Here is a 27720-nt window from a genome sequence, read left to right as displayed (position 1 = left end):
AAGCAGGATCTGATTCTTTTTTTCTTTCTCTATACATATACATGTGTTTATTTGGCTTCCACTGTTTGCCTTCACAAAATTAAAAAGGCTTAAAATGTAATAACTATTTAAGATAAGGACTAGAAACAAAAACCTCGTAAAGCACGAACCAAGATAAATACATTCAGAAAAGAAATCAGATGATTGCTACAACAAAATATTGAGCAATAATAATGCAAAAAAAGTAACATTCACATTGTCAGATAAGAGTATGTCTATCATAGAATGCTTTGACTCTGAGGTTCAGTATGGAGTCATCAGTTAACTTCTTATTTTTTTCCAAAGTCTCAAAAAATAGACAACTAATCTTTATAAATAAAAATAGAAGATAATTTCAAAAAACAGATCATGCCAAATCTTATAGACAATAGCAAAAGAAGAAATATTTTACAATCATTCTACTTCATCTAGATATACCTGATATTAAAATTGGAAAAAATATATTATTATAAAGGGAAATTACAAACAGGATCTGATTCTTTAATATTCACTGTGCTATGTAGGAGTAGATGGCTTAGAGCAGTGGTTCTCAACCTTCCTAATGCCGTGACCCTTTAATACAGTTCCTCATGTTGTAGTGACCCCCAACCATAAAATTATTTTCGTTGCTACTTCATAACTGTAATTTTGCTACTGTTATGAATCGTAATGTAAATATCTGATATGCAGGATGTATTTTCATTGTTAGAAAGGGTCATGACCTGCAGGTTGAGAACTGCTAGCTTAGAGGGAAATGAAATATAGATAGTGAAAGATAGTATTATTCTAGGCCAGAGATGATGGGAGTGTGAATTGAGATGGTAGGGATGGAACTTAAGAGTGGTAGTGGGCTTGCTTGGTGACATGCTTCTGTAGTCTCAAGCTAGCTGGGAAACCGAGGTGAGAGGACCAATCGCCAAAGTTCAGGGATTCAAGTCTGTAGTATGCTATGATCGTGCCTGTGAATAGGCACTGCACTCCAGCCTGGCCACATAGTGAGATGCTATCTTTTAAAAAAGAGTGGCATCAGAGCCAGAGATATAAATTTGGGGAATTACCCCGGAGAAATCATAGTGGAAATGGTAAGACACAGAGCTATCTCTAAAAAAAAGGAGGAGAGGCAATCAAAATCAGTAGATGTCTGCCTGAAAACATCTTCCGGAGTAGGTAAAAAGAAGGAAAGCAAATACATAGTAGTGAAAGAAGACTGAGTTGTCAAAAAGAGAGTGAAGCTAGGAAAAGAGGAAAGAGTTTCAGAGAGTAGGAACGTGCTTAGCATTTTCAGATGCTGTGATTGCAGGGAGTGTGTGGTGTGCGTGGGGCATGAGGGATATCTAGTCCCTCATACAGGTTGTTCATAAATAAAAGCGGTCATGTGTCAGTGACTCTGTCCTTTGGCCTTCTGTCCTTGCTCATTTTCTTCACTTCCTTCCCCAGGACTCACCCCTCTTACCTCCCATCACCTTCCACATAATAGTAGGAAGGGGAGAAAAGAAAGGAAAGTCCAGGCACAAAGAGAGTTGAAGTTAAAATGTAAATGCTTTTTGTACGGTTTGTAAATAAGTTGTGTATTCTTCATTTTGAAACTTCGATCTTAATAATGTTACTTTGTCTAATTTGAAGTGGTCATAAGTGTGTTTGTTATAAGAAGTAAAAATAATATGCAAATTTTGGGTCTAGTTGAGTAGATTTACGTGTATGTACTGATTCTAATGTGTTCTTGACAGCAAACATTCAATTTCATTTTGGTTTTAAAGGAACAGATACCACTCATCTCTCTCTGCTTAGGTTTATGAGAAGAGCAACGCTGTTTTTGCTAACATAAGTCAATCATATTTACTTTTAGTTAACCAGATATCTTTTGCATTCTAACTCAGGTATATCTCTGTTTCACTATTATTTTTTTAAGTTTAAGGGGCTGGTTGTATAGTTTCTAAATATTCTCTTTTCACATTATTAGTCAGACTTAAATGCTTTAGAACACTTAGTCTAGTGACTAGAGACTAAGGTTTTCTGAGTTATGGTAACATGAGCTGTGTCCATTTGCCTTTCTAGATTTTGGCTTTAGTAACCTCTTCACTCCTGGGCAGCTGCTGAAGACCTGGTGTGGTAGCCCTCCTTATGCTGCACCTGAACTCTTTGAAGGAAAAGAATATGATGGGCCCAAAGTGGACATCTGGGTAAGTGACTACCTTCTCTTATACGCCACAGCATTACCCTGATTCATGACAGCTGTCCTTGTGGGGCACACACCATGCTACACGTGAATTGAGATCATGGTCACCTGTTCTTTCAAGTTCTAGTCTTTGTGCAAAGTCTTTCTTCCAGCACTTACCTTACGAGCTGAGCCACAGGTTTCAAACTACCCCTTTGCACCTACAAGAGAACCCCAGGAGTCAGCTTGGGTGGGTGCCCTTCCCAAGATCCGAGATTCCTGTTGTTGCTACTTGCCTTATCCCTAGAGACTGAGTACTGAGAAAAATTGGGAGTGTTACCCCAAGTTAATGTCCGGAAGCAAAGAAGAGTGTTAACTAGTCTGAAGATGATTGGCCTTGATAATACCCCATGTTATTGCTCATGAAAAAAGAAAAAACTTGTTCCACAGTCTTGTGCATTTGTGTGAAGATGTGTGTGTTTGAACACTCCGGAGTGTGTGTGAATACACTGTAAACTCCTGTGTTTGCTCTAATTGTTCTTCCTTCTGTTTGGGATGCAGAGCCTTGGAGTTGTCCTCTACGTGCTTGTGTGTGGTGCCCTGCCGTTTGATGGGAGCACGCTGCAGAATCTGCGGGCCCGGGTGCTGAGTGGAAAGTTCCGCATCCCATTCTTTATGTCCACAGGTAAGGGAGTTGCCAGCACACGGCTGGGTTCATGGAAAGTTAGATTTGTTAAGTTATCCCAGGAGTGTGGTGACGGAGTACCTTTCTTAGCTCCAGTTAGCTGACCTGATGCCTCCAGGAGGCAAGGTTCGTAGGACAGAGTATAAAGGCTTTAGCACCGGATGGGCCCTGACAGGCTTGAATTTAGGCCCTGCAGAATGCTATGTCTAAGCTTTAGTCCTCGTCTAAGCTGGCTAAGAGTTCTGTGAGGACTATCACTGTAAGAATTAAATTAAGTAATATATGTTACGAATTGATAGGCCCATTACACAGCAGCAGCACATTAAATGTTTCTGTTCCACTTTCATCATCCCCCAATTTTTTAGGATAATACTTCCATTATCCCCCAGTTTTTCAGGATAACACTTCCATTTACTGGGCCCCATTGAGATGTGGTTTTAAATGCCAAGGAGAAAGCAGGCTTTCATCCGAAGTCTTGCTTCTTCATTTCCTAACTCTATGATATTTATCCTCCAAACTCAAATAAAAAAAAAAAAATTTTTTTTTTTTTGCAGTTTTTGGCCGGGGCTGAGTTTGAACCCATCACCTCCAGCATATGGGGCCGGCGCCCTACTCCTTTGAGCCACAGGCACCACCCCATAAAAAATTAACACCGGAAACAGATTCCAAGTATCCAGAATCTACAGTATTTTATCACCATTTATTTGCACACAATAAGAACACTTGAGGGACAATACAGAAAGTAGTATATTTAGTTTTATTTAATCTTCTATTTTCATTTTAGGAAAGAAAGTAGATCCACTAGGTTGGTAACAAAGAATAATCACATAGGAATTGCATTTTAGAACAAAGTGGTGAAACGTGGACCAGATTTAACCTTAAGTTTCCTTTGATTTGATGACTTGATTATACATCAGATAGTCCTAAATGCTGTGGGAAAAATAAAATAAGGAGGAGTTTGAGATGGAAGGTGGTAGGTTATTTGACAACCCTGCCCCGAGAAATTGACCTTTCAGCACAGCTAGAAAGCAGGTGTAGGTGTGAGCTGGGCCATCTGTGCAGGAGCATTCCCAGCCAGGAGCGGCAAGTGCAAAGCCCAGGGAGGACCATGCTGGAGTGTTGAAGGAGCCGGAAGGCCTGTGTGCTAAGACAGAAGGAGTGATGAGAGAACAGAGATGAGGTCGGAGAGATGAGCGGAAGCTTAAGTTTAGGGTCCAGGCAGTCACTGTAAAGACTTTAGTGCTTACTCCACGTGAAATGTGATGGATTGGAGGGTTTTGATAGAGGAGTGACATAATCTGACTTTGTGTTTTCCAAAGTTTATTATGAAAACTTTCAAACATACAAAATGTAGAAAGAATTTTACAGTGAATTTTATTTAAAAGAGATCACTTTAGCTGCTATGTTGTCAGTAGGTTGAAAGGTACAAGGGCTGAAGGAGAGACACCAGTGAGTAGGAGACCTTTACGATAGAGGACCTCATCCTCTCTTTAGGATGAGAGATATTGGTAGCCGGTTCTCAGACAGGGGCATTGAGGTGGAGATAGTAAGAAGTGTCAGATTTAAGAGATGCTGCATACTATTGGGCAGGCACTGTTCAAAGCATTTTACAAACATTAACTCATTTAATTATCATAACAACCCTAGGAGATATGTAAGATTATCACCCCATTGTCACTGGTGATAAAACTGAATCCAGAAGAGGTTAATTAAACACTTTCTTCAAGATAACACAGCTACCAAGTGCCTGAACTAGAAATTGAACCTGGGCAGTCTGGCTCCAACAGCATTTAGTGTTGTATTTGAGGTGAAAGAGAATAATTAAAGGTTAATTCCAGGCTCCTGGCATGAGCAACTACAAAGATGGATTTACTTCTTCTTTTTTTGTAGAGACAGAGTCTCACTGTACCGCCCTCGGGTAGAGTGCCGTGGCGTCACACGGCTCACAGCAACCTCCAACTCTTGGACTTACGCGATTCTCTTGCCTCAGCCTCCCGAGCAGCTGGGACTACAGGCGCCCGCCACAATGCCCGGCTATTTTTTTGTTGCAGTTTGGCCGGGGCTGGGTTTGAAGCCGCCACCCTCGGCATATGGGGCCAGCGCCCTGCTCACTGAGCCACAGGCGCCACCCAAGATGGATTTACTTCTAACTAAGAAGGGGATGACTAGGAAAGAATATTTATGCTTTCCATGTGCCTCATCCCCCTCCCCAGACCTCCTCGCCCTGCCCGCTTAATATTTATGCTAAAGATTTATGCATAAATATTCTTTATATTTATATTCTTATATTCAATAAATATTCTTTCCTAGTCATCCCCTTCTTAGTTAGAAGTAAATGCTCTGGATAGCATAAATACTCTTAAAGCATTTATTTATGATTTTAAACATGTCAAGTTGGAGATGCCCATTAGACATCTATGTTGAGGTCTTGTATAGGTAGTTGAATTTAGGAGAGTTCTAGGCTAGGGGTATACAGTTGGGGATCATCAGTATACAAATAATATTTAAAGCTATGAGATGAGATCATTTTTTAGGCATTGATTATAGAGAAGAGAAGAGGTCTGAGGATTAAGCTCTGGAACATAACAAGGGTCATAGAATGGGGGAGGTAAGCCAGAGGGCCTGCTGTCCTAGAAGAGAAGTGAAGAAAATGTTCTAAGGAGGGGAAGTGAGGACTGTGGGGATTGCTGTGCTGAATCAAGTAGAGGACTGAGAACTAAATGTTGGATTTAGAAGTGTGCAGATCATTAATGATTTTGAAGTGTACTTTAGGTGGACGGGCAGAAACAAAAGCTTAAATCATTGCTACAGTAGAAAAAAAATAGAAGGAAAGTAGACACAGGAAATAGACATAACTCTTCCCAATTTCACTATAAAAGGAAACAGAAGTGGCCCAGTATTGCCGTGGCCAGGGTCACCAGTGAGCTCACCGTTCACCCCCTGCATATCCTCAGACTTCATCTTAATGACTGCCCACCACTAATTAGCACTTTACCGCTACTGTTTTCTTTTAATTGAATTTATATTTTAGAGCAATTTTAGGTTCACAGCAAAATTGAGTGGAAGGTACAGAGTTTCCATGTGCCTCACCCCCCTCTCCAGACCTCCTCTCCTGTCAGCGTCACCACCAGAGTGGGCTGGTCCACGGTTTACGGCAGGGCTCCCTCTCAGTTCTGTACCTTCCATCATCATAGTATCATCATACAGAATATTTTAAACACGCCAAAAGTCATATATGTTCCACCTGTTTATCCCACCTTCTCCCTACCCCTGACAACCATGCTTTTATTGTCTCCCCAAGTGTTGCCTTTTCCAGAACGTTATGTGGTTGGAAACATGCATACAGCATGTAGCCTTTTCACATTGGCTTTTTTCTCTTAGTAATATGAAGTAAGGTTCTTCCATGTCTTCATAGTCCATTTCTGTTTAGCACTGAATAATATTTCATTGTTGGATGAAGTACAGTTTATTTATCCTTTCAGCTACTATGGACATCTTGGTTGCTTCCAAGTTTTGACAGTTTATGAATAAAGTTACTGTAACATCCTCAGACAGATTTTTGTGTGGACATAAATTTTCAACTCATTTGAGCCAATACCAAGGAGCACAATTGCTGGACAGACAACATGGGAGGAGAATGTTTAGTTTTGTGAGAAACTGCCAAACTATCTTCCAAAGTGGCTATACCATTTTGCATTCCCACCAGCATTAAACAAGAATTCCTGTTGCCACATCCTCACCGGCATTTTGTGTTGTCAGTGTTTTGGATTTTGGATGGGTAGTGGTGTCTAATTGTTTTAATTTGCAATTCTTTAATGATGTATGATGATGAGCATCTTTTCATATGCCAATTTGCATTGCTATCTGTATTTTTGGCTAGGTGTCTCTGGGTCTTTTTCCCATTTTTTTGTTAGAGTTGTTCATTTTCTCATTTTTTTAAATTTCAGATTAATATATGAGGGTACAGTGTTTGCATTTGTTAGGGAAGGTCCCTGTTGTAGTTGCCTCCTGCACCCAGGAGGTGTGCCACCACTCTTACGTTGTAGCCGTGAGGCGGAGCACACCACCCTCTCCCTCCTACTTTTCTCCACCTCCCTTCAACTTGAATTGAGTTTTTCTCTTGTGTGAGTGTGTATTGGTTTGTCTCCTGGCTTCATATTAGTATTGAGTACATTGGATACTTACTTTTCCATTCTTCTTCTGGGGGGAGACAGAGTCTCAAGCTGTCACCCTCGGTAGAGTGCTGTGGCATCACAACTCACAGCAACCTCCAACTCCTGGGCTTAAACCATTCTCTTCCCTTAGCCTCCCAAGTAGCTGGGTCTACAGGTACCTGCCACAGTGCCTGGCTATTTTTTTGTTGCAGTTTGGCTGGGGCTGGGTTTGAAGCTACCACCCTCAGTATATGGGGCCAGCGCCCTACTCCCTGAGCCACAGATGCTGCCCCTATTTTTTTTTTTTTTTCGAGGTGGAGTCTTACTATGTCACCTCGGTAGAGTACTGTGGTGTCACAGCTCACAGCAACCTCAAACTCTTGGGCTTAAGCGATTCTCTTACATCAACCCCCCTAATAGCTGGGACTACAGGTGCCCGCCACAACGCCCAGCTATTATTTTTTGTTGCAGTTGTCATTGCTGTTTAGCTGGCCCGGGCTGGATTCGAACACACCAGTCTGGGTGTATGTGGCTGGTGCCCTACCCACTAAGCTACGGGTACCACCTGCCTGGCTATTTTTTTGTTGCAGTTGTCATTGTCGTTTTAGCTGGCTGGGGCTGGGTTTGAACCCACCAGCCCCAGCGTGTGTGTCTGGCACCCTACCCCTGAGCTACAGCCGCCACCTACATTTCCATTCGTGTGATACTTTACTTAGGAGAATGTTCTCCATCTCTATCCAGGTTACTACAAAAGCTGTAAAGTCTGCATCTTTTTTATAGCTGAATACTATTCCATGGTATACATACACCACAAGTTTGTTAACCCATTCATGAGTTTATGGGCACATGGGTTGTTTCCTGATCTTGGTGATTATAAACTGAGCTGTGATAAACAATCTAAAATCTAATTCAAATGTTCTTATAATAAAATGATTTTTTTCTTCTGGGATCAAATGGAGGGTCTATCTTGAGTTCTTTGAGGATTCTCCACACTAATTTCCAAAGAGGCTATGTTAGCTTGCAGTCCCACCAACAGAGTAGAAGTGTTCCCTTCTCTCCACATCTGTACCCACATCTGCAGCTTTGGGACTTTCCCCATTGCTGAATCACTCTTTACTTCCTGAAACACTTGTCATTGCTTCTGAGCCACCACATCCTCCAGTGCCCACTGTCCTCTGGGAGCCTCGTCTCTGCTAGGTTTCTTTCTCTCTGTTCATCCTTTATACCTTTTCTTATTTACTCCGCCTTTGTTGAGCCATCTTGTTTACTGCCATGATTTTATTGATACTGTTAAGATCAGTTCTTTAACTTTTTGGCTTGGATCTCACCTCTGGGAGCCAGAGGTAGATACCAGTCATTTGCTACCCATTGTCTTGAAGTCACATCAGTGGAAATATTTTCAAAAATGAACTTAACTCCTCCACCCCCAGATATGCTCAATTCTGTGTTTTCTGAGAGTATCACTTTCTGACCAAGGCAAAAACAAGCCTGATTTCTCCTTCTTTTTCACCACTGCAGCAGCTGATCAGTTATAAAATCCTGTAGCTTCAGCCCCCCATTCCTGTAGCCACTTCCGCAGAGCATAGGGCCATCCTTGCTTCCCTAAATTAAACAAAAGCCAAATATATGGATTCCTGGCTTCAGTCTTTGACTTCTCTAATCCATTCTCTTCTTTGCTACATGAGTAATCTTTCACAAACACAATTATGAAAACACCCCCCCCACACACACATGGTCTCTCTTTTACACAAACCTGATCGTATCATTTTCCAGCCTAAAACTTTCCAGTGGCTTACTATTTCTTCTAAGGTAAAGTTTATTCCTTAATGTGGCTAAAACATTAATTTTCAAACATTTTTGACTATGACCATAATAAAAAATACTTATATTCTGTGACCCAGAACCCATGAGTATGCATACAACTGAATGAAGACTCTCCTAGAAAAGCAAACTTACCTTTACTACGTGCAGTGCCCTCCAGGATATTCTGTTCCACTTAAAATGCTGATTGTAGCTGACTCAATTGATCTCCTGACTGCAGTTTGGAAACAGTGACATAGAAGTAGGAGACGTTTATAACTTGGCCTCAGCCTACCTCATCATCCCCAGCTCCCATTCTACAACCAGTCACCTTAATTTTCTTCTAGTTCCCTGAACAAGTCTTGTTTTCTGGAGCAGTTCCTACTGCCCAGAATATTTCTTCCTTCTCCCACCCCATTCCACCCACTCCAGTATTCTAGAATCTAGAATAAGAGATTGTGGGGGTGGAAATAAGAATCTAGGTGATTTCTACTCATTCTTCAGGTCTCTGAACTTTCTCATAGCATGGTACTTACCAAACTTTAATTGTAATTCTTCCGTTGTATGTCTTCCATACTAGACTGTGAGCAACAGGTCTTATTCACCATTGTCTGTAGTGGAGCAAAAGGTCTGGCATGTAGTAGGACTTAGTAAATAGTAAATGTGTCAGAATCCTGTTTAGCCACCGCCTCTTACCCCAGTGGCTTTCGTGTAAACAGAATAACATCGAAGGAGTCATTATTATTACGGCCTACAAGGCACAGCTGCCTTGCCCCCACTTTGAGCTCATTTCCTATTACATTTCACCCGTTCAGAGGCATCCTTGCTGTTTTTCAGCTTTGCCAAATACACACATTCCTGTTCCCTTATATCAGCGGTTCTCAACCTGTGGGTCGCGACCCACAAAGAGTTGTATTAAAGGGCTGCAGCATTGGGAAGGTTGAGAACCACTGTCTTATGTGGTCTCATGACCCCTCTGAGAGGCCTTTCCTGACTACTCTCCTTTTTATTCTTCATTGCACTTAGTACTACCTCATGTTATTTTTGTATTATCTCCACCCCATCACCATTTGGCAGAAATAAGCTTGTGGGTTTTGTTCACTGGTACATTCCCAGGGCTTAGGACAGTGCCTGGGTCCCAGTAGGCACTCAGTAAATATTTGTTAAATCAGTGAATAAATGCAGAGGTTTGTTAACAGGTTGTTAACAGGCTCACTACAAAAGCTCCTCCAGAGAGGTTTCATTGAGGGTACACAGGACCAGAATACACTGATTGCATTTGTTAGGTAAAGTCCCTCTTATAATTGTGTCCCGCCTCCAAGAGGTGTGTCACACACTGTGACCCCGCCCCCCCTTCCCTCTCTCTGCTCCCCCATTCCTCATCCCCCACCATGTACTAGGGCATCAATTTTCCTCATAATAGAATTGAGTGCATTGGATTCTTGCTTCTCCATTCTTGTGATGCTTTACTAAGAAGAATGTGTTTCAACTCCATCCAGGTTAATACAAAGATGTAAAGGCTCCGTCTTTTTTAGTGGCTCGGTAATACTCCCTGGTATACATGTACAACAGTTTGTTAATCCATTCCTGGATTGGTGGGCATTTAGGTTGTTTCCACAGTTTGGCAATTGTAAATTGAGTTGTGACAAACAGTCTAGTGCAAATGTCCTTATGATAAAAAGTTTTTTTGTCTTCTGGGTATATGCCCAGCAGTGGGATTGCAGAATCAAATGGGAGGTCTAGTTTGAATTCTTCGAGGATTCTCCATACTTTCTTCCAAAAAGATTGTATTAGTTTGCAGTCCCACACCAGTGTAAAAGTGTTCCCTTCTCTCCACATCCACACCAAATGATAATATCAATAGTATTATTAAGACACTACATTTCTCAGGAGACTGGGGCAGGAGGATTGCTTCAGCCCAGAAGTTTGAGATTGGAGTGAGCTATGATAATGCCACTGCACTCTAGCCTGAGCAACAGAGTGAGACTAAAAAGGAAACCAAAAAAAAAGAAAGAAAGAAATTACATTTCTTTAGGGCTTTTGATTTTATAAAATATTTTCTTATACTTGATTTAATTTGAGCTTCATAACTCACTGTGGAATTGGTCATGGAACATATTATTTTATCATTTTGCCAATGAAATTTAAGAAGCTGAAGTTTACAAAAATTAGTTGACTTGCCCCAAAGATACACAAAGACATACAGGCAATAAGTTAACTAAGTCAATACTTAAATTCAGTATTTGTTACTACTAATTTTGCAAAAAAGGGCAGGATAAACAAACCACTTCCTCTACTTTTCCAATGTCCACAATATTTCCTGTGAGCAACTTGAATCTTCTCTACCCTTGCCCCCACCCCTTCATACCATGGCAGAAGATTCTTCTTCACACTTGACCACAGCTGGCTTCAGATGGTGGATCCGGGTAAATAGCTAACAGTGCTGTCAACCACGTGTCTAGTAGTGCTTAGAAATAAACTATATAACATTTTAACTGCTTAGAAAGAACTAGTATTTCTAATATGATATGTTAACATTAAAGTTTGAAGACTCAAAGAACACCAACAAGATTATCCTACATATAGTCACTCTTTAATCCCAGACAAGCAATTCCCTAAATAGGGGTAAAAGTTTTTGTAATATTAGGTACAGAGAATGAGAAATAACCCAGTCAAGGAAATGAGTAGATAATTGCCATATTACCAGTACATACGTGTCCTTGGCATTGCCTGATGTCTTAGGCCTAAATCCCAAGGCCCATCAGGAAATATCATTAAAAGGATAAGGCATGGCAGAAAATTAATTCCTAAGTTTGCTTTATTTTTCTTAGCGTAGACATCCTTTTAGTATTATGAAGTGTCCGGTCCATGTGAAGGAAACGTAGAGTCTGTCCCTAAGTGCTTTTTTTGCTCACAACTCCTATTTCTGGGCACTCTAAACCTAGAGTTAATTTTTCTTCCTATGGAGGCAAGAGCCAGCTACTTTTCAGCTTGTTAGGTCTGCTGTCACTATATGCAGAAGGTAATGTGGTCAAGGGAGATCTTTAAAAACAAATTCCTTTCCTTTCTCAGACCAGTGTCATAGGTTTGAGTTGAATTTTCTGTTTTTCAGCTAGAAGGATCTAGAAACTCCAGCCGAGCTGGTATAGTTTTCTAAACTATTACTTGAGAGAGAGGAGGGCAAAGGCCCCATCATCTAGCTGCTTCTAACCAAGTTGAATTCCAAAGTAGCTACATCTGTGTGGGAGGCCATGCTCTACAAATGGATACAGTTAGTTCAAGAATTCTAAGCTTCTCTTTATTGTCAGTAATGTGTGGAATGAAGTATCCTCACAATTAGTGGATATTTCTGTGACTGGTCTTGTTTCTTTGATACAAGCTTTCTTTCATGAGCATTCCGACATGTATTGAAAGTATGTATTTTCAAGTTGGAATGACAGTGGTATAAACTTAAAAGAGGATTTATGTGAGGTTGAATTGATCTTAAGACTACCTAGTTTTATAATCATGTGTCTTCCACTCCCACCCCCCAGAATATAAGGCTTTTGATATCAGAACTATGCCTTGCCCATCAACATCTTCCATAAAACCTAACAGCACCTGGTAATAAGAACATAAACATCCTTTGAGAGGCTAAGGCAGGAGGATTGCTTAAGGCCAGGAGTTTGAGACCAACCTGACTAAAGTAGTGATTTTTTTTTTTTTTTTTTTTTTTTTGAGACTAAGTCCCACTTTGTAATCCTTGGTTGGTAGAGTGCCATGGCATCGTAGCTCACAGCAACCTTAAACTCTTGGGCTTAAGTGATCCTCTTGCCTCAGCCCGAGTAGCTAAGACTATAGGTGCCTGCCCCAACGCCTGGCTATTTTTAGAGACAGGGCCTCAAACTTGTGAGCTCAGGCAATCCACCTACCTTGGCCTCCCAGAGTGCTGGGATTACAGGCGTGAGCCACAATGCCCAGCCCTTGGTAGTGAGATCTTAATCTCTACAAAAATTAGGAAAATTAGCCTGGCATGGTGGTGGGCACCTGTAGTCCCAGCTGCTTAGAAGGCTGAGGCAGGAGGGTTGCTTGAACCCAGGAGTTTGAGATTGCTGTGAGCTGTGATAATACCACTACACTCTAGCCCAGGCAGTAGTGTAAGACCCTGTCTGAACAAACAAACATTTAGTAAATAATTTCAGATCTTTTTTCTTTTCTTTTTTTTATTAAATCATAACTGTACATTAATGCATTTATGGGGTATGATGTGCTGATTTTATATACAATTTGGAATGCTTACATCATACTGGTTAAGGTGATAGCAAATATTTTTGAATGAAAAACTGAATCATCACCACTTAACTATGGGATCTTATAACTCTCATTTTATGTTACTAAGGTTATGATCTGAGTTCTTTTTTTTTTTTTTTTTTTTTGGTTTTTGGCCGGGGCTAGGTTTGAACCTGCCACCTCCAGCATATGGGACCGGCACCCTACTCCTTGAGCCACAGGCGCCGCCATGATCTGAGTTCTTTATCAAAGCAACTTTTCTTTTTTTTGTACTTTTGTTATATGGGTTATTATGAAGATAACCAGGCCGGGCGTGGTGGCTCACACCTGTAATCCTAGCAGTGAGAGGCTGAGGGGGTGGATTGCCTGAGCTCACAGCTTAGAGACCAGCCTGAGCCAGAGTAAGACTTCATCTCTAAAAAAAAACCAGGTGTTATGACGGGTACCTATAGTCCCAGCTACTTGGGAGGCTGAGGCAAGGGAATCACTTAAACCCAAGAGTTTGAGGTTGCTGTGAGCTACAACTGTCAGCACTCTACTGAGGGCAAGAAAGTGAAAGTCTGTCTCAAAAAAAAAGACCAGAGCAAAAGATGATGTCTCGGTTTAAAAAGGTGTTTTGATCCACTTTAGAGTTAACTTTCTATGTCCCAAGTAAAATAAATTTGGTTCAGACCAGTGTTTTTGTATTAAACCTTCCAGAGGGCGGCGCCTGTGGCTCAAGGAGTAGGGCGCCGGTCCCATATGCCGGAGGTGGTGGGTTCAAACCCAGCCCCGGCCAAAAAAAAAAATAAATAAATAAATAAAAAATAAATAAAATAAACCTTCCAGAGCATCCAGAGAGCAGTTAGGTAAAACCCTAAACCTAACTTGTAGAGGATCAGAAGTTCAAATCTGGCTGTTTTCTTGAGCTGTTGCAGATGAGACCTGGTCTGGCCACATATGCTGTGGGATGTTTCCTCTGACTCCCCCCATCACTGGAAGCCAACAACTTAAATTTTTTAAGGACCAAATTCATTCACTAACAATACATTTTTGAGAACCATTAACAATGTACTTTAAGCCTACTTTGCCTTATTTGCCTATTATACCCCTGCTAGCAAACATAGTGAGATTGTTTTTTAGCTGCAGGGAAATTAATTTACAGTGAAAAAGCAGCAGTGTTGGCAAGTGCATAGACATCTCCTGTGGACAATATTTTTGAGTCTTTATTGATTAGCCTTCGTTGTGACTTAATTAATTGTAATACTGCATAAGCATTTTATCACTGGGAATGTAAGACCCAAGCTTACATAATGCTCATGATGGAGAATGTGCCCTGTAGCTACTGCCAAAAAGCTTCCACTTAGAGGCAAGCAGCTCTGCCCCGATCGGCTTTCTCATCAGGAGCCACACAGCATCTTGCTTGGCTAAAAGCACTTTGTTTAGAGAGAATGGGACAGGGGAATAAAGTAGCACACCCGCCGGACTCCTTATATGAAGGGGCTCACAGGCCCTCGTGCCTTTTGAAGCAAAGCACACTGCACTGCTAGAGCGAAAATCTGTGGAGTGCTTTCATGTCAGTGAATGTAGCAATCACAAAAGATAGCAGAAAGGAGGCGCTAGCATCACTTCAGGGTGAAGCAGGCCTCTCTGACGGTCCCCGTGATTCCATCTATCATAATAGAAAGCCAGTGGATAAATACTGGTATTGCTCTGTTTGTTATTAGCCTTTTCAAACTGTCTTCTGGCTATAGCAACACTAAGTAGAAAAATAGAGAAAGGGAGGAAGTTCAAAGTGGAAGGACTCCAGAGATTTGGATAATAGCTAACATTTCTTGGACACTTTCCATGGGCCAGGCACTGTTGCATTAACTTAATGTTCAAAACAATAAGGCCATTTGATAGATAAAGTTGAGGCATGGTAAAGTTAAGTAACACACCCAAGATCTCCTATCTGGTAAGTGGGAGAGCTAAAATTTGAACCCTGGCAGTCTGGCTTCAGAGACCATCTAACCATCTTTGTTTGTATTTTAGTTCTCAGTAAATACATATCTGGCAAGTTACTCCAAGTATCAAGAGAGTCCTGGATAACTTTGTCCATCTACATCTGGAATTTCTCTTTGGAAAAAAAAAAAAGTTTATTAGTAGCAGGAACCTCTATTGGACCCTGGAGTAAAACTGAGGTAGAATTTTGTTGTACTTTAATGACTGATATTAGGCCTCAGAAGATTATTTGAATATGAAATGCAAAATGAACAGCCTCCAGTAAAATAGTGTAGCAACCCAAGGTCCTTTCAGGCTTGGGCTAGAGCTAAATGTTGGCATCCTCAGCCTTTAGGCCAGGATCTCCTGATTTCTGAATCTTAATTCTGGCAGCATCACACCCTCCTAGAAACTGAAAAGAAGGAGAGTTCAAGAAATAGGTGTTCTTTTTCCTTTTTTTTTTTTGGTTTTTGGCCAGGGCTAGGTTTGAACCCGCCACCTCCGGCATATGGGACCGGCACCCTACTCCTTGAGCCACAGGCACCACCCAAGAAATAGGTGTTATTTTTCTAATAAATGGAGATATGTAGGTCAAACACTTTTTCTTCCCTCCGTCTATCTCAGGTTGGTAAACTGTTAAAACTAAAGAGAAAAGGCTGTCAGCCTAAGTTTCTTGATTCCTGATAGAAGCTTTTCTTACAAACTCCATTCTCTATTCGCTAACTTGTTCCCAGCCAGCTCCTTATGGTCTCTGTGTTCAGACACTGAAAGTGTCTTGCAGAGTTTAGAGTAAAAAGGAACTTTTCTTCTATTCCAGAATATTTTGATTATAATACATCCTAGAAACCACCATGTTGGAATTTGTAATTAAATCAAGAATGTTCCATTTTCTTTTCTGATCACTTACTGTTGCAATACCCTTTTTGAAATTTTACTTCAGAGTATGGGACTCCCATTTTCCTTCCCCACAAAAGTGGAAAGTAGATGGTTTCAAAACAAGACAGTTTTTTTTCTCAGTGCCATTATGTTAAAGAGATTAATCTCAAAGCTTATCTTTTATGAACAAAATCTTACGACAGCCGCTGGCATTGTAGCTTAAGTTCTATTACAATTGATCCAAGACTGTGTTTTTGTAAAACTGTGGCATTGACTGATACTTAAATAACAAGTCCTTTAATTTGGGGTTTAGAAATGTTTGATAATTTCCACTGTGGTAAAAATATGCCAAAATTTAATTATTGGATAAAAGTATTCTAGTACTTAACACCATCGTCGTTCTAGCAATATCCAATGTAACTAAATTTTAGTGTAACAACAAACTCCTGTATTTTGTGTGATTGTATTTCACATTTATACAATCTCTGAGTGCATCTATAGGTTAGCGCATTTAGCATATGTTATTTAACGAACCATTTGTCTACCTTGTTTAGATTTTAAAAGAGTGGCTGTGTAAAATAGGTGTGACCTTAGCTGGCAGTTGACAATGACGGGAGAGTGGGGGGTGGGGGGATTTCTTTTGGCATGCTAATAAAATGTCATTTCTAGGCCTTTGTCCATAAGTAGAGTGAGGATTCCTAACTCTGGCGAGCTTTTTGCCGAGAGAATGTATCTTGGCAAAAACACCCAAGGGTTCTTAATCATTTACTTTTTAATTGTTCTGTAAGGATCATGACATTGCAAGATATTCACATTATTCTTTGCATGATTTTGACAGGATCAGGATGTTGTGGCAGACTTTATTTCCTTTTCATGTAGAAAAGCAGCATATTTTGTGTGTGATTTTCTTTTTTGGAAAAGGCAGACAGCATCAAAGAGGAGTTTTGAGTCACAAACATTTGTTAAGTCTAGAACATGCAAAGTAAGGGGGTGTGTTCTCATCAAAGCCATGTTGCTCCCTTCCAAGCCTGGCATTGCAGACTGTCCCGCAGTTCCATTCTGTTTGTCTGCTGTAATAGCATCAGCTCCTTCCCAGACCAGTACCTGAGCTGGGTAATGTGAATGCACAACAGAATCAGGCAGTGCGTTGCATGCTGTCTTTGTTATGAAAAGCTTAAGACTTCAATGCCATTCAACATTTTAAAAATGTTTGTAAAGTTATTCATTTTCCAGAGAAACAGATGTTTAGAGATTTAATGGCCAACATAATTTTGTTTCCTTTTTAGATTTAGAAAAATAGAACCCTCTTTAAAAGTTTGAATTGCATTAGAAGCAATTTATTGCTAAGAAGTAAACAATACTAAGAAGTTTGTTAAAATTACCGAAAATAAAGAACTCTTAGGCTTTGGAATTACCTTTGGACTCACCTACTACTGGCTAGACAGGGCACATGAGAAACCAGACCATAACAGACCCCTGTGAGAAGCCTCGGTTTCCCGGGTAATTGCTTCTTCCTTTCACTCTTCCCAAGCCTTCTGGCAAACAGATGTCTTCTGTTTCTACCAGTTCAGCGCAGCTTTATGTGGCCAGAAAGAATCCATGACTCAATTTCTTTTGTACCATTCTTCTGCCACAGAACTGAAAATAATCGCTTTGCCATATTTCATACTTTGGCAACACACGAAGAGTCTAAGGGACAGTTAGCTTTCCCACCTTCATAGGATCAGCCTGAAGATTGTAACGACCCAGTTGTCTCAGTTTCTACCTTTCTCCTCTTGTTCATCATCCCTGGATGGGGAAAGCCTATTAGTTTTAAGCTTTCGTTCATTGTCTTCATCACCTTACAATGTCTAGAGTATATAAGTAAATTTGTTCTGCTGTAGTGTATTTAATCCTCACCAGCAAAATTATTAGTAGCGCAGTCCCTTTATCCCCACTTAGATGTTCTTATGTTCCTGCCTTCTCAGTTCATCCGATTCATCTCCCCTTAAAGCTGTTTTCCAGCTAGTTCTTAGCCCTCAGGCCACCAGTTTTCAACCGGGGTGCCATGAGGGGATCTTAGGTGTGCCATGAACATTTTTTTAAGATCATTACTTAAATTATTTTTCAAAGAAGTTCAAAGCACAGTAAGTATATTCTTTTTTTACTCCCTTTTTATTTTTTGATCCAGCATAATTTAAGTGTTACACAGAAGTTTAACTGTAGGTTTAAGTGTGCGTGCTGTGAGACGAAAAAGCTTGAAAAGCACTGCCTTAGACCATAGATTTCCCTAGCCCATTTTGTACTAATCTAGCTTGTGAATGACTCTGTCATGATGAAACCTAATGGAGATGATACGGCATTTCATCTGTCAGAGGAGGGGATTAAATTGTTTTGATTTGTTTTTATAAAGAAGTGCTAGCTATGTGAAAAAAATAAAAAGGGGGGGTAAAAAAAAAAAAGAAATGCTAGCTACTACCAAGAATACCAATAATTAACTTTTTTTAGATACTACTCACATTAAGAATTCTTTGGAATAAGACTCATCAGAATTTGTATCCTAACTTTGCCTGTATCTTATTATTATCTTACTATTGATTGAATTTCTTAACTTCTCTGATTTTTAATGTCTTTACCTATAAAATGGTAATTATAATAGGAGTTGGTGTGTGAATTAAGTGCTTAAATTAAATTAAAAGGTTTAGCACTGTATCTTGTAAGTGCACAACAAATGTTAATAATATTATTGAACAAGTTGCTATGTTAATCTTTCATTCCCTTCTTCCCCATTTTATTTTTTGCTTTTTTCTGTCTTTATCTTACTTTTACTCTCTCAATGTGCTAAAGACACTTTCAGTCAAATCCCAGGGTTGATGGTGAAGACTTACCCACTAGGAATTGTTTTGATTGGTTGTAACCTCTTAGAGAAAGTTGTTTGTTACCAAGGGCAAAAAGAAAAAAGAAGTTGCCTGCTTAGCAGTCTCAGCTTAGTTCCCATGTTAGGACCCTGCCCGTACAGCAGCTTTCACTACAGAGAGTGGTCCAAGTGCCTGTCAGCACAGCAGTGTGGGCCACGCTGCGCATCCTCTAGTTAATTCTGTCAGCATCTCAAGTTTCATGGGCCCACAGTGATTTTCACTGCAGAGACCACTTGGCATCTTGCAGGAGCAGATGAAAGAGCCTCTGAAGGGAAACCACTTTTCTGGCACACACAAGCAGAGCAGCATATTCCTACATTGTCCAAAGTGCTTCAGTTTCACCCAGCATCAAAGGCTCTGCCTTCTGGGAGGGAATAAGTGATGGGGCCATTTTAGATATTAAAATAGGGTACTTCTTAGCATCCAGAAAAGTTGATATTTTATACTCTTTGATCCTAGGGTCTCATCATTCCTCTCCTTTAAATTGAATGCCCTGTGGGTGATTGTGTTATTAGGTTTGGGAGCATTTTCCACCCTCTTTTCACATTTTATGTAGAATGATGTGTTCAAATCTTGTCTGAATTTAATCTCGTGAGCTATCTGACATTTAGGAAGTATGAGTTGATGATAATTCTCTAGCTTTCTGCATTTCATCGTATTTTACCATCTGTGCAACACATGATAAATGTTAGACTTATGTTCCTTTGCAAGTTGTACATTATGTAGGACAGACAAGATAAGAGAGCTCTTGTCCTTGAGGTATTGACATTGTAACCAGGAATTCTTAATCTAGGACTTGTAGACATCTGAGGATCTATGGTAAGCTTTTGGGCTCCTTGAGCAGTCCAAAGTTATGTGCAAATTTTTGTGTATAAATTCTGGCTCAGATTTTTCTGGAGATTTTTCAGACATCTGAGGCTAAATAATGGTTAAACCGAATAGAGTTGTCAAGATCCTGAAATTGAACTAAATACATCTTCTAATTAGGACTTATTATGGTGCTGTTGATTTTTTTGCTTTTAGGGAAATTGCCTCGAATCAATGTGTTTTAAAACAAGCCTGTAATTGAATATCTTTTGGCCTTGGTCATCTGATTTTATGAACTACATTGCGTGTGGAGACCAAAGGGAAACAGTAGAGTGCCATCTAGAGGCCGTAACAGCAATTCGGCCCGGGCCTTCTTAAGCAGGAGTCCTTAGCTTTAGCAGCTTTCTAAATTAAGAACATTTTTTTTCCCTTGGGTCAATGGCCCCAACCTTTTTGGCACATGGGACCAGTTACATGAAAGACAATTTTTGCAAGGACTGGAGTGCAGGGGTGGTTTTGGGATGCTTCAAGGGTATTATATTTATTTCTATTATTATTACATTATAATATATAATGAAATAATTGTATGTTAATCATTAAGTTTTGAGATATTCAAAAACCAAGAAACAAAATCCTCACAGGTAGAAGCAAATGAAACCCTCCCAACAACACCACTAAGCCACACATGTTGAAATTTGCACAGATGACTCAGAAAGGACGCTGTCAACTGTGTTTCTTAGGAGTGAAATAATGGACCATAACACAGTCTGTCTCAACTTTAGTAGTGACCCACGTACAACTCATTGTAAGGCAGAATCTGTGAGATCCCTGAGTTTGTTTTCCTGCCACTAGATGGTCCCATCCTGTATTTCCAGCTGCTCTCCAGCACTAGTATGCCTGTATCAGCTCCACCTCAGATCATCAGGCATTAGGTTCTTATAAGTAACGTGCACCCTGGGTTCATTGTATGTGCTGTTTACAGTAGGGTTCACACTCCTGTGGGAATCTTAACACGACCACTGATCTTTCAGGAGGCGGGGCTCAGATGGAGAGGTGAGTGTTGAGGAGAGGCTGTAAATACAGATGAAGCTGCTCACCTCCTGCTATGTGGCCCAGTTCCTAACAGGCCATGGACCAGTACCGCAGCCTGGGGTGGGTTTGGGGACCAAAGTCTTGGGTAATTCAAGATCATAAACATGTGTCAATGATACTTAGAATCTATACAAGTGCTACACTTGTGAGGTCTATCTAGCCTTGCTACTCTGCAAACATTAATTTTAATAAAGCTTAATGTTATAGGTGACATTTACTCTAGCTTATGGAAATGTAGGAGCTGTAGTCTTTCAGATTTACACTGCATTTGAGTATACTTTTCATCTTTTATTTATTTATTTATTTATTTATTTTTTGGAGACAGAGTCTCTTTTTCACCCTGAGTAGAGTGCTATGGTGTCATAGCTCACAGCAACCTCAAACTCTTGGGCTCAAGTGATTATCTTACCTCAGCCTCTTGAGTTGATGGGCTACAGGCATCCACCACATTGCCTGGTTAGTTTTTAAGATGGGGGGGGGGTCTCGCTCTTGCTCAGGCTGGTCTCGAACTCATGAGCTCAAGCAATCCACCCTCCTTGACCTCCCGGAGCATTAGAACTACAGTTGTGCGCCACCTGAAATATAATACTTTTTTGATAATATCAAATGGATATCTGATTTAAATTTATTTTTCTTTATTATTATTATTTATTTATTTTTTATTTTTTTCTAAAGCACAATAACTTTTTGTTACAGTTGTCATTGTTGCTTAACTGGCCCAGGCCAGGTTCGAACCTGCCACCCTTGCTGTATGTGGCTGGTGCCTTAACCACTGTGCTATGAGCACCAAGCCTTAAATTCATTTTTATATAGAGACTTTGTTGTATTTTCTTCTAAAGTTAGAACATATTAAAAGTTAAGAGTAATTTATCCTTTTTTTGTCTTTTGGGGTGGGGAAATAGTCTCTCACTGTGTCACTGAGTCACTGTCTCACTGTGACTAGAGTACAGTGGCATCATCATAGCTCACTACTGCTTCCCTACAGGAGAGTTCAAGTAATACTCCTGCCTCAGTCTCCTGCGTAACTGGGACTACAGGCACCCACCACACCCAGCTAATATTTCTATTTTTTGTAAAAACGGGATCTTGCTCTTGCTGGCCTCAAACTCCTGACCTCAAGGGATCCTCCTGCCTTGGCCTCCCAGAGTACTAGGATTACAGATGTGAGCCACTGCGACCAGCCTAGAGTAGTTTATCTTAATTACTCCTAGTATTCCTTTCCAGACAGTACTATAGAATGCTCTTTGCCAAATGGTGTAGAAACTGCAGAGTTGAATTCACCCTGGAAAAATAGGTCAAACAGGATTTATATCCATATGAAGATGTATAATGGAGTAGTTAAGAGTACAGGTTAGAAGTCCCAACTTTGCTATTACTTTGTGATATTGAATACATAGTATGTTATTTAACTTTTCAAAATTTTATTACTTCTTCATTTATAATAGGGCTAATAATAGTATTTAACTTAAGGTCATTGTGAAGATTAAATGAAATAAAGTTGTAAGCACAGTGCCTGGTATATAAAAAATATTTAAAAATTAATAATGTATTATTGTTTTTTCTTTTCTTTTTTTTTAGAGACAGAGTCTCACTTTGTCACCCTCAGTAGAGTGTTGTGGCATCGTAGCTCACAGCAACCTCCAGCTCTTGGGCTTAGGTGATTCTCTTGCCTCAGCCTCCCAAGCAGCTGGGACTACAGGCACCCGTCACAATGCCCAGCTATTTTTTTTGTTGCAGTTTGGCCGGGGCCAGGTTCAAGCCCACCACCCTTAGTATATGGGGCCAATGCCCTACTCACTGAGCCACAGGCGGCACCAGTATCATTGTTTTTTCACAGGCCAATTTTGTTTTCAGGACAGTTGTAATCAAATAGAAGCAGAAATTTTTAATATTTATACAAAATTTTATATCTTATAAAAGCACTTCCACAAATACATTCTCATTTGGTTAAATAGACAACAAATATTTATTCATATATTCAGTAGACTTTATTTCGCTCCCAACTATTAGGTGTAATAACCATTTCAGATATCAGAGATTTATATTGGGTACAGCGGTAAAAAAGACATGGGTCTCACATTATGGTGTGGAGAGTTAGACAATAAAGAAGTAAATACCTAAACAGGATGGTTTCACTAAGAAATCATTAGTGTGAAGAAAATTAGTGTGATGTAATAGAGAGTGATAGGAGGCCTACTCTACAGTAAGTAGTCAAGGAAGAGCTTTCTGAGGAGGTAAGTTGGGGCCTTGAAGGCCCAGGGCTTTGGATTTTATTCTGACGGTTATGGGAAGAGATTGAGGAGTTATAGGCAAGGTAGTGATATGCTCAGATTTATGCTTTGGAACAACCCCTTTGGCTTTTGTATGGAGGATGAATTGTAATAGCACAAGAATGGAAGCAGAAAGGACACTTTTGCAGTAGTCTAAACGAGATGCTGGTGGCTTGGATAAAGATGTTGAATTATCGGTTCGGGGATTTGGATTCCCATAACAACTCTGCCATGCAGAGGTAGTGTAGCATTATGGTTAAAAGAACCAGGAAAGAGTCAGATTGTCTGGCTTGAAATCTAACTTAATAGCCATATGACCTTGGGAAAAGTATCTTAACTCCTCTGTGCCCAAATTTTATCTTTACTAAAATGTGAATAATATGTTAATACTGCAGCTTTATCATCAGTCACCACCTTTGTCACAATTACCATTCCCAAACCATCTTCAGTACCCCCAACTTACAAATAGAGGGTGGTTTTCAAATCAGAATATAGGTTTCTTGATTTTGAATCCATTGTTCTTTCTGCGATACGATTTGTAGTGTGAGCTCCCGGAGACCATCTATTGATCTGAATCTCTGTAGCTTACAGCCCAGCCCAGCTTAGGCACCTGTGAATGTTTAACTAATATTGTGAAAATTATGAATAAGGCTAGCCGAATCAAAGTGTGTGATAGAGAGGTGTCTTGTGCCTGTGTCTCTCCCCACACACCTTGAGCCATCAGAAATGTCAAATTTTCTGAGTTTCGAAAAGCATTAGTCACCTGATAGTACACAGAAGGCAGAATCAGATAGTTTGAGAACTGTGTGAGATACTGGATTTTCTTTTCTTTCTTTCTTTTTTTTTTTTTTTAGTAAAATGAACATACTTTTAATTATAATGTTGAAGATATGTATGCACTTTTAAAATTCCTGAATTTGGCTTTTTCAATTACTGCCCTTTATCCTAATTATATAACATAAAAGGGCTTCAAATGTCTGGTGAGAAGGAGGTTCACATGATAAAAGGATTTCCAATGTGGGCCCACAATACCAAACAGGTCTCAGCTTGAGTCTTCAGTTTAGAAATTTCACATTAGGATGCAACACCAGGAACCTCTGAGGACTCAAGTTCTCAATTTTCTGGCTGGTTTTCTGAGTATGACTGGGTGCGGGAGTCAGAAGCGGCAGTTTCTTTTAAACCTTTCATTCTCCAAAGCCACTACTCCCCAGAAGTAAGGGCAGGTTCTGTAGCTGTGTTGAGATTGCCAGGAGGTAGTCAAGTAAGGGGGTGGGGTGGGGGTGGGGGGGAAGGCCTGGGAAGGAAACCTTTCTCCTGTCCTGCTTTCACCGGTAGTCTAGAAGGCTCTAAACTGGGTCAGGGAACAAAAAGTTGCTGCATTTAGGGTGATGAACCCTAGGAACCAAACAAGTCTCAATCTTCTCCTCGCCAAGGGTGCCCCAGTTCAACCCCCCCCCCCCCCCCGCCCCATACAGCCACTCATCCTCCTTACAGTTACAACTGGGAACTGAAAAGTCCAGAGGAGAAAGGACAGAGAACAGGCTGACATCAAATCCAGAATTCTCCTCCCCTCAGTGTGGGGATGGGGTTCTGGAGATCAGAGATTGTACACAGCTGGGAGGGGAAATCCAAGGGGCTGGGGATCACTCACCACAGTCTGGCCCCAGCTGCGTTCCCAGCCTCACACCACCGGCCCCCCAGCTGGTAGTGGGGTTGCTGCCCTGTGCAGCCTCCTGAGCCTACCTTGTGGCCAAGACCACAGCTGCCCCAAGATAATGGATTTCTTTAAAGGACATTCTACTCTGGGCGGCGCCTGTGGCTCAGTGAGTAGGGCGCCAGCCCCATATGCCGAGGGTGGCGGGTTCAAACCCAGCCCCGGCCAAACTGCAACCAAAAAATAGCCGGGCGTTGTGGCGGGCGCCTGTAGTCCCAGCTGCGTCGGGAGGCTGAGGCAGGAGAATCGCGTAAGCCCAAGAGTTAAGAGGTTGCTGTGAGCCGTGTGACGCCACGGCACTCTACCCGAGGGCGGTACAGTGAGACTCTGTCTCTACAAAAAAAAAAAAAAAAAAAAAAAGGACATTCTACTCTTCCTTAATTGTGATAAATAGGTCCATGCATTATGTAAATGAAAGAAATTCATGGATTATCCTGACTTTTTCTGGTCAGACTTGCAGTGAGGCCATTAACCAGATTGCCTACAACATTGGAATTTCTCTTTTCTCCATCTCTGCCTTTGCCCAGCTCCTTCTGGATTAAGATTCAAGGAGCCAGAGAGACAAAACTAGAATCAGGGTGCTTGACAGTCTTCTTGCTGGCCTTGCCCTAGCTCCTCGGTTCTGCTGGGTCCCCAGCCTCCCCTCACTAGGGATTGAAGGTGGGCTGTTTGTCTGTTGCAGAATGTGAGCACTTGATCCGCCACATGCTGGTGTTAGACCCGAATAAGCGCCTCTCCATGGAGCAGATCTGCAGGCACAAGTGGATGAAGCTCGGGGACACGGACCCCAACTTTGACAGGGTGGGTCAGGCACCACTGCCGTGGGGAACTCTTCTCAGAGCTGCTTTAGTCTTTTTTGCATGTGATTGTAATCAGGCTGTGACCTGAAAAGGCAGGTGCTGGGGACAAACTATTGTGTCATACCAGTGGCCACAAGTGAAGCAAGCAAGAAATGTAAAACCAGCTGAATAGTTGGAGAATGGCGATACTGGTGACCTCCCATTTGGGCCCAAATTATAGTCTGTTTTTGACTTTTGAGCCAGGTCAGCCCACAGCTCTGCAGCTCCCTCACCATTGGGATATCTCCTTCTTATCGTAGTATGTTCAGCTCAAGGGATTCGATAACATGCCTTTATTTAAACTGATGTGGTCATCCCAGGTACCTCTAGAAACAGGGGTCTTATCTGCTCACAGGTGACCACCCAGGAATGTCTTGCTTAGACTTTGAGGCCCAAAAAATCCTAAGCTAGGAGATGTGGAACAGCTTGGTCATTGGATATGATGTCCCATAGTGACATGACATTGGAGGTTTGACAGCTTGCTCTTTCTGTGTTACAGTTAATCGCTGAATGTCAACAACTAAAAGAAGACAGACAGTCGGACGCCCTGAATGAGGATGTTCTCCTGGCCATGGAGGACATGGGATTGGACAAAGAGCGGACATTACAGGTATCTCTAAAGGAGTAGAGAACAAAGTGAGACGTAGCGCTCATTCCTCTATCCTGCTTTTCCTCTTTTCTCGTTCCTGGGAGCTTGGGTCTTCTTGTTTTCCTCCTGTTTTTCTTCCTCTGCCCTTCCCTGGGCCTTGGAAAGAGGAAAGAAGGTGCTCTAGTCGCTGATGTTATTACCGAAAGGGCTTTGGTCATTGACATACCATTTCACCCGGGTTTTTTGTTTTACTCTTTTCCCTTCTCTCTTGGTAGTCATTAAGGTCAGATGCCTATGATCACTATAGTGCAATCTACAGCCTGCTGTGTGATCGACATAAGAGACATAAAACCCTGCGCCTCGGAGCACTTCCTAGCATGCCCCGAGCCATGGCCTTTCAAGCACCAGTCAATATCCAGGTGGGCAATAACTCCAGTGACCTAGTCGAGGGCAAGTAACACCAGGGGGTGAGGGTTAGCTATTGCTCACTAACCCTGAGTTAGCAGTTTCCTGACCTTCCTTACATCTCTCCTCCCATTGTCATCTCTTCATCAGAGGTCAATCAAAGATCTGCACCTTTCTTTGACAGAGAGGATGGATGGGCAACAATAGTTGCTTTTTTCTCCTTCCTTCCTTTTTTTTTTTTTAAAGAAATAACAAATCAGGCTTGGCACCTGTAGCACAGTGGTTATGGCGCCAGTAGTTATGGTGCCAGACACATGCACTGAGGCTAGCGGGTTCAAACTCAGCCCAGGCCATCTAAAAATCAATGACAACTGCAACAAAAGAAATAGCCGGGCGTTGTGGCGGGGCGCCTGTAGTCCCAGCTACATGGGAGGCTGCAGCAAGAAAATTGCTTGAGCCCAAGAGTTTGAGGTTGCTGTGAGCTGTGATGCCATAGCACTCTACCAAGGGCGACATAGTGAGACTATGTCTCAAGAAAGAAAAGAAAGAACATATCATTGATTGGGAGATATTGTCCTTTCAACAAATTTTTCCTTAATTGTGGCTTTTAAGGGCAAACAAACCAAAGACTTTAGCAGTCAAGGAAACATAGACTTTTGGCAATCAAGACTACTTTGAAAGGCTATCGTTATTTCCCTCTGGTGTTAAGGTCTGTCTGTATTCGTATGTACTGCTTTCCAGGCGGAGCAGGCAGGTACCACCATGAACATCAGCGTTCCCCAGGTGCAGCTGATCAACCCAGAGAACCAAATCGTGGAGGCAAGTAGCAAACTCAGAGAGTGGTCAGCTAAAAGCACTTTCTTTCCATATTCTTGCTTCCTTTCCTTTCTCCTTATTTCTTTCTAATTTGGTGGTGTTTCCTTCCATCTCAGCCGGATGGGACACTGAATTTGGACAGTGATGAAGGAGAAGAGCCATCCCCTGAAGCGCTGGTCCGCTATCTGTCAATGAGGAGGCACACAGTGGGTGTGGCTGACCCACGGTGAGTATCTGCCCAGCAGCCCTGGTTAACATCAGGGCATCAAGTCCTTTTTTTGGAAATTCACTAAGAGAAAAGAGATATTTATTAAAAATTGCCACCTAACTTTCACTTCCTACCATTGCCCATGTTTCCTACCCCGTGTGTCT

General features: G+C 41.3%; 1 protein-coding gene across 10 annotated transcripts in view; it reads left to right on the top strand.

The window, feature by feature from the left end:
* Positions 1 to 27720, top strand: part of SIK3 (SIK family kinase 3) — a 277645-nt gene that overhangs the window by 215361 nt on the left and 34564 nt on the right. For 8 of the 10 annotated variants that reach the window (XM_053593242.1, XM_053593241.1, XM_053593247.1 and 5 more), the window contains exons 5-11: positions 2074 to 2198; positions 2735 to 2858; positions 25382 to 25500; positions 26038 to 26148; positions 26403 to 26546; positions 27274 to 27351; positions 27465 to 27574. In XM_053593242.1, coding sequence (XP_053449217.1) covers positions 2074 to 2198; positions 2735 to 2858; positions 25382 to 25500; positions 26038 to 26148; positions 26403 to 26546; positions 27274 to 27351; positions 27465 to 27574 — 811 coding nt within the window. The remainder of the gene's footprint in view (positions 1 to 2073; positions 2199 to 2734; positions 2859 to 25381; positions 25501 to 26037; positions 26149 to 26402; positions 26547 to 27273; positions 27352 to 27464; positions 27575 to 27720) is intronic. The other 2 variants (XM_053593246.1, XM_053593243.1) reach the window with 1 other exon arrangement.

The sequence above is a fragment of the Nycticebus coucang genome, chromosome 6 (genome assembly GCF_027406575.1).
Source record: "Nycticebus coucang isolate mNycCou1 chromosome 6, mNycCou1.pri, whole genome shotgun sequence".
NCBI lineage: Eukaryota > Metazoa > Chordata > Mammalia > Primates > Lorisidae > Nycticebus > Nycticebus coucang.
The sequence above is the reverse complement of the archived record's forward strand: the minus strand, read 5'-3'. Positions and strand labels throughout refer to the sequence as shown.